Source organism: Saimiri boliviensis, chromosome 16 (genome assembly GCF_048565385.1).
Source record: "Saimiri boliviensis isolate mSaiBol1 chromosome 16, mSaiBol1.pri, whole genome shotgun sequence".
Lineage (NCBI taxonomy): Eukaryota > Metazoa > Chordata > Mammalia > Primates > Cebidae > Saimiri > Saimiri boliviensis.
In genome coordinates, this window is record NC_133464.1 from 74,006,760 (window position 1) to 74,019,313 (window position 12,554).

General features: G+C 32.9%; 1 protein-coding gene across 16 annotated transcripts in view; it reads right to left on the reverse strand.

Moving 5' to 3' along the window:
• The window catches only part of NBEA (neurobeachin), a 702,569-nt gene that overhangs the window by 594,872 nt on the left and 95,143 nt on the right, over positions 1-12,554 (reverse strand). For all 16 annotated transcript variants that reach the window (XM_074387836.1, XM_074387843.1, XM_074387839.1 and 13 more), the window contains exons 2-6: positions 12,157-12,388; positions 7,953-8,053; positions 7,601-7,696; positions 3,921-4,042; positions 2,295-2,421 (exon numbers count right to left, since the gene is read on the reverse strand). In XM_074387836.1, coding sequence (XP_074243937.1) covers positions 2,295-2,421; positions 3,921-4,042; positions 7,601-7,696; positions 7,953-8,053; positions 12,157-12,388 — 678 coding nt within the window. The remainder of the gene's footprint in view (positions 1-2,294; positions 2,422-3,920; positions 4,043-7,600; positions 7,697-7,952; positions 8,054-12,156; positions 12,389-12,554) is intronic.

The following is a 12,554-nucleotide window of genomic DNA, read 5'->3' on the forward strand; positions in this document are numbered from 1 at the left end:
CCGTGTGCACCATTTCAACTGTAATCCCAGACTCAGTACAGCAATTTGTGTTTTGTGTCTTGGATATTTTTCATCAAACCCCTCCCAAGATGTCTACTAAGAGGAAATTGTCTTTGTCTATGTCTCAGCCTGCCAAGAAGGAAAGAAAGGCCATCAATCTCGACACGAAAATGAAGGTAATTAAGCAGTACGAAGGAGGAAAGAAAGTGAATGTGAGTGCACATGATACGAAGTTATCATACTCAACTGTGTCGATGATTTTGAAAGATAAAGAAAGAATTCATGAAGCTGTGAAAGGTTCTGCACCCATAGATCAACAATTACAACAAAGCAGCGAAGTGGGCACATCCACGAAATGGAGAAATTGCTATATATTTGGATGGAAGATCAAATTCAAAAACGGACACCATTAAGTCTTTTTACTGTGCAGATGAAGGCGAGAAGTCTATTTCAGACTCTGAAGGAGCGTGCTGGAGAAGATTACAGTCAAGAATTTGTAGCAAGTACTGGCTAGTTCCAGAGATTCAAGAAAAGATTCCAAATGCATAGTGTTTGAGTGACTGGAGAAGCAGTGAGTGTGGATGTGGAAGGAGCACGTAAGCTTGTTGATAGTCTGGATAAATTAATTACAGATGAGGGATATCTAGCAGAAAAGATTTTCAATGTTGATGAAACTGGATTATTTTGGAAATGGATGCCAGCAAGCACTTATATTCACAAAGAGGCCAAAAGCATGCTGGGATTTAAAGCATTTAAGGATAGGCTAACTCTGCTGCTTGGCAGGAACATCGCAGGGTTTAAGCTGAAGCCGTTCTTAATTTATCACTCAGACAACCCGCGTGCATTCAAGAATGTTAACAAGCACACACTGCCCATCTACTTTCATTCTCAACGTAAAGCATGGATGACACAAGGATTGTTTGAAGACTGGTTTATGAACTGTTTTATTCCTCAAGTTCGAGAATATTGTTTGGAGAAAGATATTCCTTTCAAGATTTTATTGCGCCTGGACACCCACCACATCTAGGCTATCTCCATCCCAATGTAAAATTTGTTTTTCTTCCGCCAAACATGACTCCACTCAACCAGCCCATGGACCAAGGTTCGATCGCTACATTAAAGGCCAACTATCTCCAAACCACCTTCGCTCAAGCAATATCCCCTATAGATGCTGACTCAGAACTAACATTGCAAGATTTTTAGAAACACTACAACATTTTGATGTGTATCAAGAATAGCGCTACCGCCTGGGAGGCTGTGACGACACAGTGCATGAATGGCATCTGGAAAAATTGTGTTAAGTGCTACGTTAATGATTTTGATGGATTTGACAGTGAACATGAACTTGAAACTATTCGGGAAAAAATAGTAAAACTCGCTAAAGACCTTTCTTTGGAGTGTGAAATGGAAGATGTCGAAAAGTTGCTAGACAAAGAATCTGGAGAACTTACAAACGAAGAGCTAATCGAACTGGAAGAAGAAAGAGTGGCGGAAGAAGAAAGAAGAGAAGCAGAGAAAGAAGAGGAGCCAGAAAGAAAGTTCACCACTAAGGGATTATCAGACGGTTTATCTTTACTGAATAAACTTCTTATACATTTCGAAGCAATGGACCCAAACATCTAACGATTTGCAAGGATTGAACAGATGGCACACGATGTGTTTCGCTCGTATCTTGAAATTTATGAAGAAAAAAAGAAACATACAATTCAAAGTTCACCATGTTGATGAAAAAACCAACTCCAGTAACCCCAACTGCTGCCTCAGATGATGACATCAACAATCCGCAGCCAAGCACCAACGGCCAATAAACTGTTTTGTACATGTTTATATATTTTGATATGTTTTGCAATTGGGAAAATATTTCCTATGGTATTTTTTACGCCTGTATTTTGTATTTTTGTATGCAACTGTATTTTGTAATTTTGTATGTTTTGCAAATATTAAACCAGTTGTACTGGTAATGCAGTGTTTTACTTAAACCTGACAAATGTAAAAATAAGAAACAAAATGATGTAAAGATGATACAAATGGCATAAAATGAACAAAGAAAATTATTATATATAACAATAATGAAAGAAAATTATGATAAAATATGACTTAAGCATTTTTATAACATCATTTCACAGTACTGTACATATAGCCTACTCAACTTACTACCAAATCGTGTTACAACCGGTCTGTCTGAACCAATTGTGGTCGTAAGTCGAGCACTAGCTGTACTACAGAGGTCATAAAAGGTGCGTTAAGAATTCTGTCATAACAGGTGAGTTATAAAAATATTTACTTTTACCTACCTTGCGTGGCTGAAAATCGTATTTCACACAATGCTGAAAACCTTTTCCTTTGGACTTCAATGATGTGACTATTAAACAGTTGCCAACAAAATGAGCAGAGTAACCAACTCCTTTGCTAGTACGAAAACTGTAAGGAAAACTGAGCATAGTATAATATCCTCTGATAAAAAGAACTAAACAACAAATGGCTACTAAACATTCTTATAAAAATCAAACTTATTTCCCTGGACAGTAAAAGGAGCTTAATATGTACAAATAAAAACTAAAAAATACAAAATGTTTAAAATAACTAAAAATAAGAAATTTAAACTAGGAAATAAAATACTATGGAAGCTTTCACTATTTCAACCTAAAATCTCAGAAATACATAAAAACAAATCAATTGCCAACAAAAGCCTCCCACCAAGTAGACTTTATCTATAGGGGTTTTCAGACTATACACCTTTAAGGACCATTTGCAATCAGCAAATACAGAACACATTTACACAAAGTATATCTTTGAAAATAGCTTATAAATTCAAAAAAAAGAAAAAGAACAAACTTGGTCAGAGTCAGCTTTGATAAATAATGCAGTTGATGATGGAGATGGAGTACATTTTTAGTTTAAAAAAGATTTAACTATGAATACAGTTGTTTTCTTCTAGAGGAGCATTCTCCTGAGCTGTAAATTTAATCACCATGTAGAAAAATGTTTAATCATTGAAAAATGAAGGTATCACTGAAATTAATGTATGATATCCCAAATGACCACTTTGAAGTCCAACCCCATTTATGTCTGAAATTATTTACTCTCATTATTATCCATATATAATATTTTATAGAAAGTAGTAATAGCTCACATATTTCCATGCTCACATTTCTGAGCCAGCCATTATACAAAGAGCTTTAAATATGATTCTCTCATTAAATCCTATGGGATAGGCACTATTATTCTCCTCATTTTAGAGTTGAAGTACAGTGTGAATGGTAGGTGGTGAAGACGCACTTGAACACAGGTAGTCTTATTTCAGATTATTGCAAGTATTAAATAAATTCATGTATGTAAACAAAATGCCTAGCATATAGTATGGCAATCAATGAATGTTTGATGTTCTTATTGGTAAGTATGCTGTGCTGTGCATTACTGGAATACTGAAATTACCAAGCTTTCACTCCTTACAGATCAAAACATTGTTGGGTTGATCAACTCTTTCTAGTTGTCTACACTAAATAATCTTATAATTTCTTACATAGCTATTATTAAAATTTTTAAAGCACATTTCAGTTATGCTCATAGAACAAAGTAAATAAAAAGATAAAATGAATGAAATCTGGTAAAAATTTGGAATTTTTTTCAGGGACCAGTAATCCTCACTAAAAATTCCACAACTGATACACACTGAAGGAGACTGGGACAGAAAGTCTGTACCTTTGACTCTTAAACTGCAAATGAAAAAGAATGATAATCATGAAGCAGATGACTAGAATCAGTATCAAAATAAATGCATCCATACATACATAAATAAAACTAATTTACAGTGTCGTCATAGTTTTAGCATGTATATATTCTAAGTTGCCTTGAGACTACATATTTATAGAATTCAAGTACTTAAAGAAAAAAGTACTAAAATTAAACATATTACTCACCAATAAAGATAAGGTTTATCCTTATCAACATTAATGTTATTTAATGGATCCATACGAAACCAAGTATTTAAGGTGAAGCCATTCTGGTAAGGCCACTTTGCAATAGGAGGCAAGGCAATTGCCTACAAGGCAATGAGAAAAGGTACAAAAGTATCAGTTAAAGGAAATGTGATAGTAGCTAAGGTCATATATGGCTTTTGCAGATTGAAAAACAATCAAAGTATAAATACTATGAACAAATCTAAAAAATAAAACCTAGTATTTTATTAAAACAATCTAAGTGCACCTAAATAGTATTTGTTGATTATAGAAGCATTCAACTTTCAGATACTCAGTGAATCAGATTTTATCTCTAGGTTACACAGGGGTTTTCAGACTATACTCCAAGAAGTCCCCATCTAGTTTTATCAGTATACAGTCTTTTACACATAAGCCTCAGAGTTTCAATTTTTTATGGTTTATGCTAGGTTTTTAGTAGTAATCCATTTGGTTAAAGAGATTGAATATTTAAAGCCAAAATGACTGAGCTTGAGAAGGTTAATGGAATCAGCATTGAAGAAATACAGATAATACTCATAATCCTAACAACACTGAAACCAAGAAAGGCAAAGCATGATATTTATTGCTTAGAAACTTAACTGATATTTATAACCAAAAAGGATTCAGATCCATTCATAAGCAAAAAAGGAATCATGTAAGACTCCATTGAAAATAGCAATCAAATAAAATGCAGCCATTCTATGGAATAAATGAAAAAGTAGCTGATTGTTTCACCTGACTTCAAGAAACATCTGAATGGATTTACTTATTTTCCTAGACTTTTTCCAAATTCTACATAAAAGATAATTACCCATTATGATTTTAAAATGTATCTGTTCCCCAAACAGATCCTTCATGTTGCTCATAATGGCCTTTCTCAAATACAACACGGACCTTCCATTATCGAAAATCTCTGGCATTCAGGCTGGGCGCAGTGGCTCATGCCTGTAATCCCAGCACTTTGGAAGGCCAAGGCAGGTGGATCACCTGAGGTCGGGAGTTCAAAACCAGCCTGACCACCACGAAGAAACCCCATCTCTATTAAAAACACAAAATTAGTTGGGCATGGTGCTGCATGCCTATAATCCCAGCTACTCAGGAGGCTGAGGTAGGAAAATCACTTGAATCCAGGAGGCAGAGGTTGCAATAAGCCAAGATCACACCACTGCACTCCAGCCTGGGCAACAAGAACAAAACTCTATCTCAGAAGAAAAAAAAAAAATTTCAGCATTCAGAATAAAGTTTAAATTTCTTCAGGTTATACAAGACTCTTTCCATATGCTAAGGCTCCAACAAACCCTTTTGATTTTATCCTCCTCTACTACCCAACCCCACATTCCAAGGGGCATCTAAATATACCAGTTACTCCACTTGTTCTTATACAGTTCCTCTTTCTACATATCATGTTGCTTCTATCCAAATCATTCTTCCTTCCAACAAAATCTCGATTATTCGTTAATAGCAGACTAATAGGTTCCTCATCTGCAAAGCTTTTCTGGACTTTAACCTAGCTTGGCTTCTCTTTTCAATTGTATTCCCATAGTTTTGAATACCTAAATCTACAGAACCATTTATAACTATTATTGTAACAAGGTATATTTGCATGGGTCTAGCCATCAGAGTTCTTTAAGAGTAAGGAATGTAATCTATACTCCAAGTATAATGTCTGAAGATACAGAAAACACTCTGTAGGTGGTCAATGAATAATATCAAAGTAGTCAAAGATTTACAAGTGCTTGCTGTTCAAAAAATACACAAATACATATACATACAGACACATATGTAAGGGTACGCGCACACACACACACATACACACACAATTTCAAATGAAAAGTTAAACCCTACAAATGAATCAAAATTTTCCATATATTAACCTTTCAGATTTTAATGTTTAAGCAATTAGTTTAGGCAGTTTTATCATGCAATATAAATAACCTTTTATTATCAAACAACGTAAGTTTTCTTGACTTTTTAAAAAAGAAAATATTTTACCTTTATCTAATAGATGAATTTACATTCCAAATATATAGTGAACTCTTAGGATAATAAAATAATAAATTTTTTAAAATGAATAGACAATTTGAACAGAAACATTACAAATGAAGATATAAGAATGACCAATAAACACATGAAAAATGCTCATCATCAGTCATGAATAAAATGCAAAATTAAAACTATGATGAGGTACCATTACAGCAGATCCCCTCTTATCTGTGGTTTCATGGTTTCAGTTACTCATGGTCAACCACAATCTAAAAACAGGTGAGTACAATAAAGTAAGATATTTTGAGAGAGAAAGACAATGAGGGAGGGGAGGGCGGGAGACACAACACTCACAAACCTTTTACTACAGTATATTGCTATAATTGTTCTATTTTATTATTAGTTATTGTTGTTAATCTCTTACTGTGCCCAGTTTGTAAATCGAACTTTATCACAATTATGTATGTAGAAAGAAAAAACATAGTGTGTATATATATATATATATATATATATATATATATATATATATAGACAGTTCAGTAGCATCCACAGTTTCAGGTATCCAACAGGCCAGTCTTAGAACATACATCCCCCATGGATAAGGCAGGACTACTGTACATAACAGTTTCAATGCCTCTAATTTAAAAGACTGAAAATGTCTAGGATGCAGATCAAGTGAGACCCTCATAGTGCTGATGGGAATGTACAATGTTCTAATATACAAAACAATTAGACAGTTTCTCATGAAAGTAAACAGGCAGTTACCAGAAAACCCAGCAATCTCACTCAGGTGTTTAATTAAGAGATAAGAAAACATGTCCATAGAAAGACCTGTGTTCAAATGTTCACAGTTTTATTTACAATAGCCCAAAACTAGAAACCCAAAAGTCCATCAGCTAGAGAATAGATAGGAGTGGTATATCCATAAAACGCAATACTACTCAAAAAGAAAAAGAAGAGAATAAAAAAGTAATTAAAACTAAGACATGGAAAACCTCAGAACCATCATGGTAAGTCAAAGAAGCCTAATGCAAAAGACTATATACCAGGCTGGGCACAAAGGCTCCCAGTACGTCGGGAGGCCTAGGCGGCCAGATCAGGAGATCAGGAGTTTTGAGACCAGCCTGGCCAACATCATGAAACCCCGTCTCTACTAAAAATAAAAAAATTAGTCACGTGCAGTGACAGACACCTAATAATCCCAGCTACTCAAGAGGCTAAGGCAGGAGAACTGCTTGAACCCAGGAGGCAGAGGTTGCAGTGAGATGAGATTGCACCACTAAACTCCAGCCTGCGTGACAGAGCAAGGCTTCATCTCAAAAAAAAAAAAAAAAAAAAAAAGAGACTATATACTGTATGATTTTATTTATATGACAATCTAGAAATGGCAAAACTATAGGAACATAAAGTAAATCAGAGGTAATAAGAAAAGGGCTGAGTGGAGGGGAATGTCTTCCAACTGGCACAAGGGAATTTTGAGGAGTGATGAAATTGTTCAAATCATTGGTAGTGGTTGTATGACTTCAAATCTCATCAAATTGTGCTTTCTAAACTGGTAAATTTTGTTATATATAAATTAAACCTTACTAAAGTTGATCTAAAAATAAATAAATAAATAAATAAATAAATAAAAATCAGCATATGTATTTAAAACTTACCGCAGCACTACAACCAGGGAAATTGAAAAAAGTATCAGGACCATGTCTCTGTGGCATCTGATTAAGAACTGATAATAATTTTACTGCATGTCTTGGCTGAGGAAACAATAGAAGAAAGAAATGTCATTGTACAAATTTAGCAATCATACTTAATATACCACATTAGCCACTGGACTGTTTTCTAACTAGAGAAAAATTATTTTTAAATCATTTACAAAACATTTACTAAATCATTTAAGAGGAAAGCAATTTCCATTATAAATTCAAGTATATAGCTCTCTAGAGACAAACTGTTGAACATTAAGTATTAATGGACTGATACTGAATACCTTTCCCTCTGACCACAGCTTACCCAGATTCCACTTTCTCCACGAAGCATGCTGAACAAAAGCTTCAACTCCTTGACAGTGATGCTGTAGCTGGCAAGAACCCCCAACATATCAACTAGAAGATCTTCAAAGGAAAATAAAGTTATTCTGAACTCTAGTCATGAGCTGTCATCTGTCAAGGTAATATACTTTGTGAAAGATATAAAGTTATCATTGTCATCTCTCTCTCTCTTTTTTCCCCTCCATATATATATATATAAATACATATATATATATATATATATATATATATATATATGTATATAAAACATAGCTAAATGTCCTCATGAATAGCCGTTCCAATTAACAATTTTTAAGTCATTAAATAACCAAAAGAATTTATTTGAATTATATGATTTTCCTCCATTAAATTACTACTGCAATTAAGGCCTCTGAGCAGACATGTAAAATAGAGTTTATATATTCCCAGAACACACACATATACGCACACAAAAACACACACCCCACACATGGCCTGCTGGTAAAGGTAGGTAAAAATATGCAAATGTGAAAAGATTTAAAATTGCAAACTGGTTATTGTCAAATGAAAAATTAACAGCTGACCATACTGTCTTTCAGAATTCTCTCTTCTTAATATATTCTTGGTATGTTCCTTGGCCCATTAGCAATTTTTAGCATTTACTCCAGGTGAGGCATTATTCCCAGTGGTTTACAGAAACTAACCTCACAAATCTTCTTAACAAGCCCATGACGTAAGTACCATTATTATCCCCTTTCAAAATTTGTAACTTGTGGCACAGATAATTTATTCACATTGCCCAAGAACACAGACCTAGCAAATGGTAGAATCAGCATTCAAACCCAGACACTTTAAAGACATATTAGTCTATTAAGTAGAATTGTAATTTAAATGTATTACTAGTGGTATCTATCATGCTAGTTTGAGTGTTTATATGCATATACATACACACCAGCATACCTGATAATGAGAAAAATTATAAATTTAATCTCTTGTTTCTGATTGCTTTCTCTACACATTGTGATAAATACCTGTTCTGTCCTTGTTCTTTGCAAGAAATTGAACATCTAAATATTTATACTTTATTTTCTCAATTTCTAAAGCACTTAAGAATGAAACATACTACAAAGGTTATTATAAAGCAATACACATCCATATTCTAAAAGCTTATAATCAACAATAGGTTAGATTAGGGTAAGATGAAATAATAGTATTGATATATAATGTATATTATTCAATACCATATCACAGATTAATAATGAATTTGAGACTTTAAAAAAAAATTGTCATTTGTATATTTCAAAATTGAAACAGTATGTTTATTTTCATCAACTAATAATTAACTTATTTTACTTAATATACAATAAGCAAGTAATGTCTATGATAAAATTGTGATCGTGGATATGACACTTTCAGAATGATTTTTTAATGAAATAAATCATGTCATCATCTTAAGCAACAAAAATGTATGAAAATATTAGTACATGTTAAGTCAAGAGTATGTTTCTAAAAAAAATTCAAGTACCATAAGAACCCTAAGCTAACAGCAAGTATTTTTTTCTTAGTCCATTTCATGTTGCTGTAATATGAATTATTTTTAAGCAATTAGCTGCAATGGCAACCTTTACAGATTTCTTAAAGGTTTACATAAAATACTTTTAAAAAATACTTTAAAAATATTGGCAACCTTTAAATTTTTTCAGGTTATACAAGATTTCATCTTTATCTTATCTCCTATGTATGTCACAAAAAGTAACCTATTAAATTTGTATTTAATTAGAAATTTTTAAAAAATTCATTGTATATTGTATATGTAACACAACCAAGCAGCTCAGTTTAATTCTATTACAGAAGGTCTTTTCTGGAGAACAAGATTAGAAGTAATTAGAAATTATTTTTAAAGAGAAAAAAATACTAATTACTTATATATTGTATATGTAACACAACCAAGCAGCTCAGTTTAATTCTATTATAGAAGGTCTTCTTTTCTGGAGAACAAGATTGAAAGTAATTAGAAATAATTATTTTAAAAAATACCAAGATCAAAAATTTTTCTTACAATTTGCTATAAATATTTAATTTAGCCACCTTCTAGTGATACTTTTACTATATTATTAAATAAAAAGTACTCTGTTGAACTTAACATACCACAATACATTCAGATATGAACAGTTAGTAGTGTTTTGGTAGCTACCAGTTCTTCCTTAGTATAATATTTAAATTTTAATTTCTCTATTTAAAAAGCAAGACAGAGGTATTTTTCTGACATTATTCTCTTTTCTCATATCCTTCTATCATCAACCTCTTTTGAAGGGAAATGCTAGAAATTACAAAAAGTGAACATTTTGTGTTATTAATATTATTATTGAGAGAAAGATAAGAGAATTAAGGAGCTTTGTATAAAACCAATGTCAATATAGAACTTCTGTGGTACAATCACCCTCACTGTCACTTTTACATCTCAGTGCTGATGAATTATGTACCAGTACGTTACTATGCATGTAATATTAGCTCACTCTCTAAACTGCACTCCATAGAGTAGCAATCAATGTACCAAAAAAAAAAAAAAATTAAGAGCTTAAGCTCAGATACAAGAACTGAAAGATAATATGATGTTCTGTACAACATATGTACACATAAGTTTATATAAATAAATTCCTAATAACTCTAGAATTTATAGAAATGCTACTATTAATATATCTTATTAGAAAGAAATGCTACTATTAAAATATCTTACTAACATATCTTATTTTAAGAAATAGAAGTTTTAATCTCATTTTTCATCAAGTTAGCCATCAGTATCTAATATGCTAAATCATTCTTCAAAAAAAAAGATATATGCTACCCTGAAGTAATTAGATGATTTTTAATATATTTTCTAAGAAAATCAAATTTTTGTAAGTATTTAATTTCAAAAACATTCTTTTTGCAATTTTACATTTTTAACCCATTTTTCATTCCCTTCTTTCTTGTTTAATGGCTTGTTCTGTTAATTTTAAAATTAATTAAATGCATGAGTCAAAATGCTGAAGCATATTCTCTGGTATCTGAACTACTTCCCAGAATGGGATATAATACTATGGAGAGTAATATCAGCACTTTTATAATTATGAAAATGCTTTTATGTCAGAATATACTTAGGGTGAAGATTCATGGTTTACAAAAAATAAACATTTCAAACTTTAATCTTATTTTCTGGAACGTTACTTGCCCTGGAACAATATTTGAGACACTTTTCTGAAATGCAACTAGCCACACAGGAGAATGAGTGTGCAAGGAGGTGAAGACTTGGTGGTCAAAAATTATAGATTTCAAAGTTATTGTCTGAAATAACCCAAACAAGCACAAAAACTGGTATTTTTATCTTTAAGTTCCTGGTGAATTTTATGGTCTAGTTCATAATCTATTAGTTTATTTTAATACAAAAGTTTCTTCCGAACTGGACATGTCCAAAAGATACACCATGCTTATCAGGCTTTTAGTACCTCCTGTCGTAACTGCATATGTGCCAGACTGAGGAGCACACAAGTTGGATAATTTGCTAAAATGCTCATTACACAGAACTGTAATACCTATTGTGGTATTTTAATTATGTAAAAGCTTAATAAAATATTACATAAAAAGATGCTGTTGGGCCAGGTGCGGTGGCTCATGCCTGTAATCCCAGCACTTCGGGAGGTCAAGGCAGGCAGATCATGAGGTCAAGAGATGGAGACCATCCTGGCCAACTCAGTGAAACCCCGTCTCCACTAAAAATACAGAAAAATTAGCTGGGTGTGGTGCCACATGTCTGTAGCCCCAGCTACTCAGGAGGCTGAGGCAGGAGAATCACCTGAATCTGGAAGGCGGAGGTTGCAGTGAGCCAAGATCACACCACTGCACTCCAGCTTGGCAAAGAAAAGATGTTGTTTATTTTTCTGATAGATTTCATAGTACTCCATGGTACTGAAATTTTCTAAAATTTAGAAAAGCAACATCAGTAATTACGTTTTTCTACTATAATAATTATGTTTGTCTACTATAATAATTACGCTTTTCTTCTTCCACTCTTCAGGTTTTCCATTAATATAAAAAGTAAAATTTCCATACATTTCCATTTATTTTAAATCAAAATAATGTCAACAAATCTACATTACCTATAGAATATAAAGAGTATATGAAACTTTATAAACATTTAAGTTATACTTTCCTGTCAGATAACCCCATACCTGCTATCATGTCATCTACAGCACTCATTTTCAGCAATACTTGTTCAATTAGCCCAACTTCTGTGCTAGTCTGTAAATTCCGAACACTTTTTCGTAGAATGGCTGTAAACATGCTCCATATTTCTGCTTGACATGTTACATCACAGTGCTCCAAAAGCTCCGTCATGCATGTTATACTCTCAGCATCCTGGATAATAAAGTTCATCTCCAAGTCAAATTCTCCACCAACCAGCTGAAAGTAAACAGAAAGAAACAACAGTGTTAACGTGGGAGGTTACTGATAAGAGTAGAATAAAATAATAGCGAGAATTTGATTATCAGGAGAGAGCAGCTACTACTCTAAAAAAATTTCAAGTCTTCTGCTATAAAATTAATTTTGATCAAAAGCATAAGAGCTA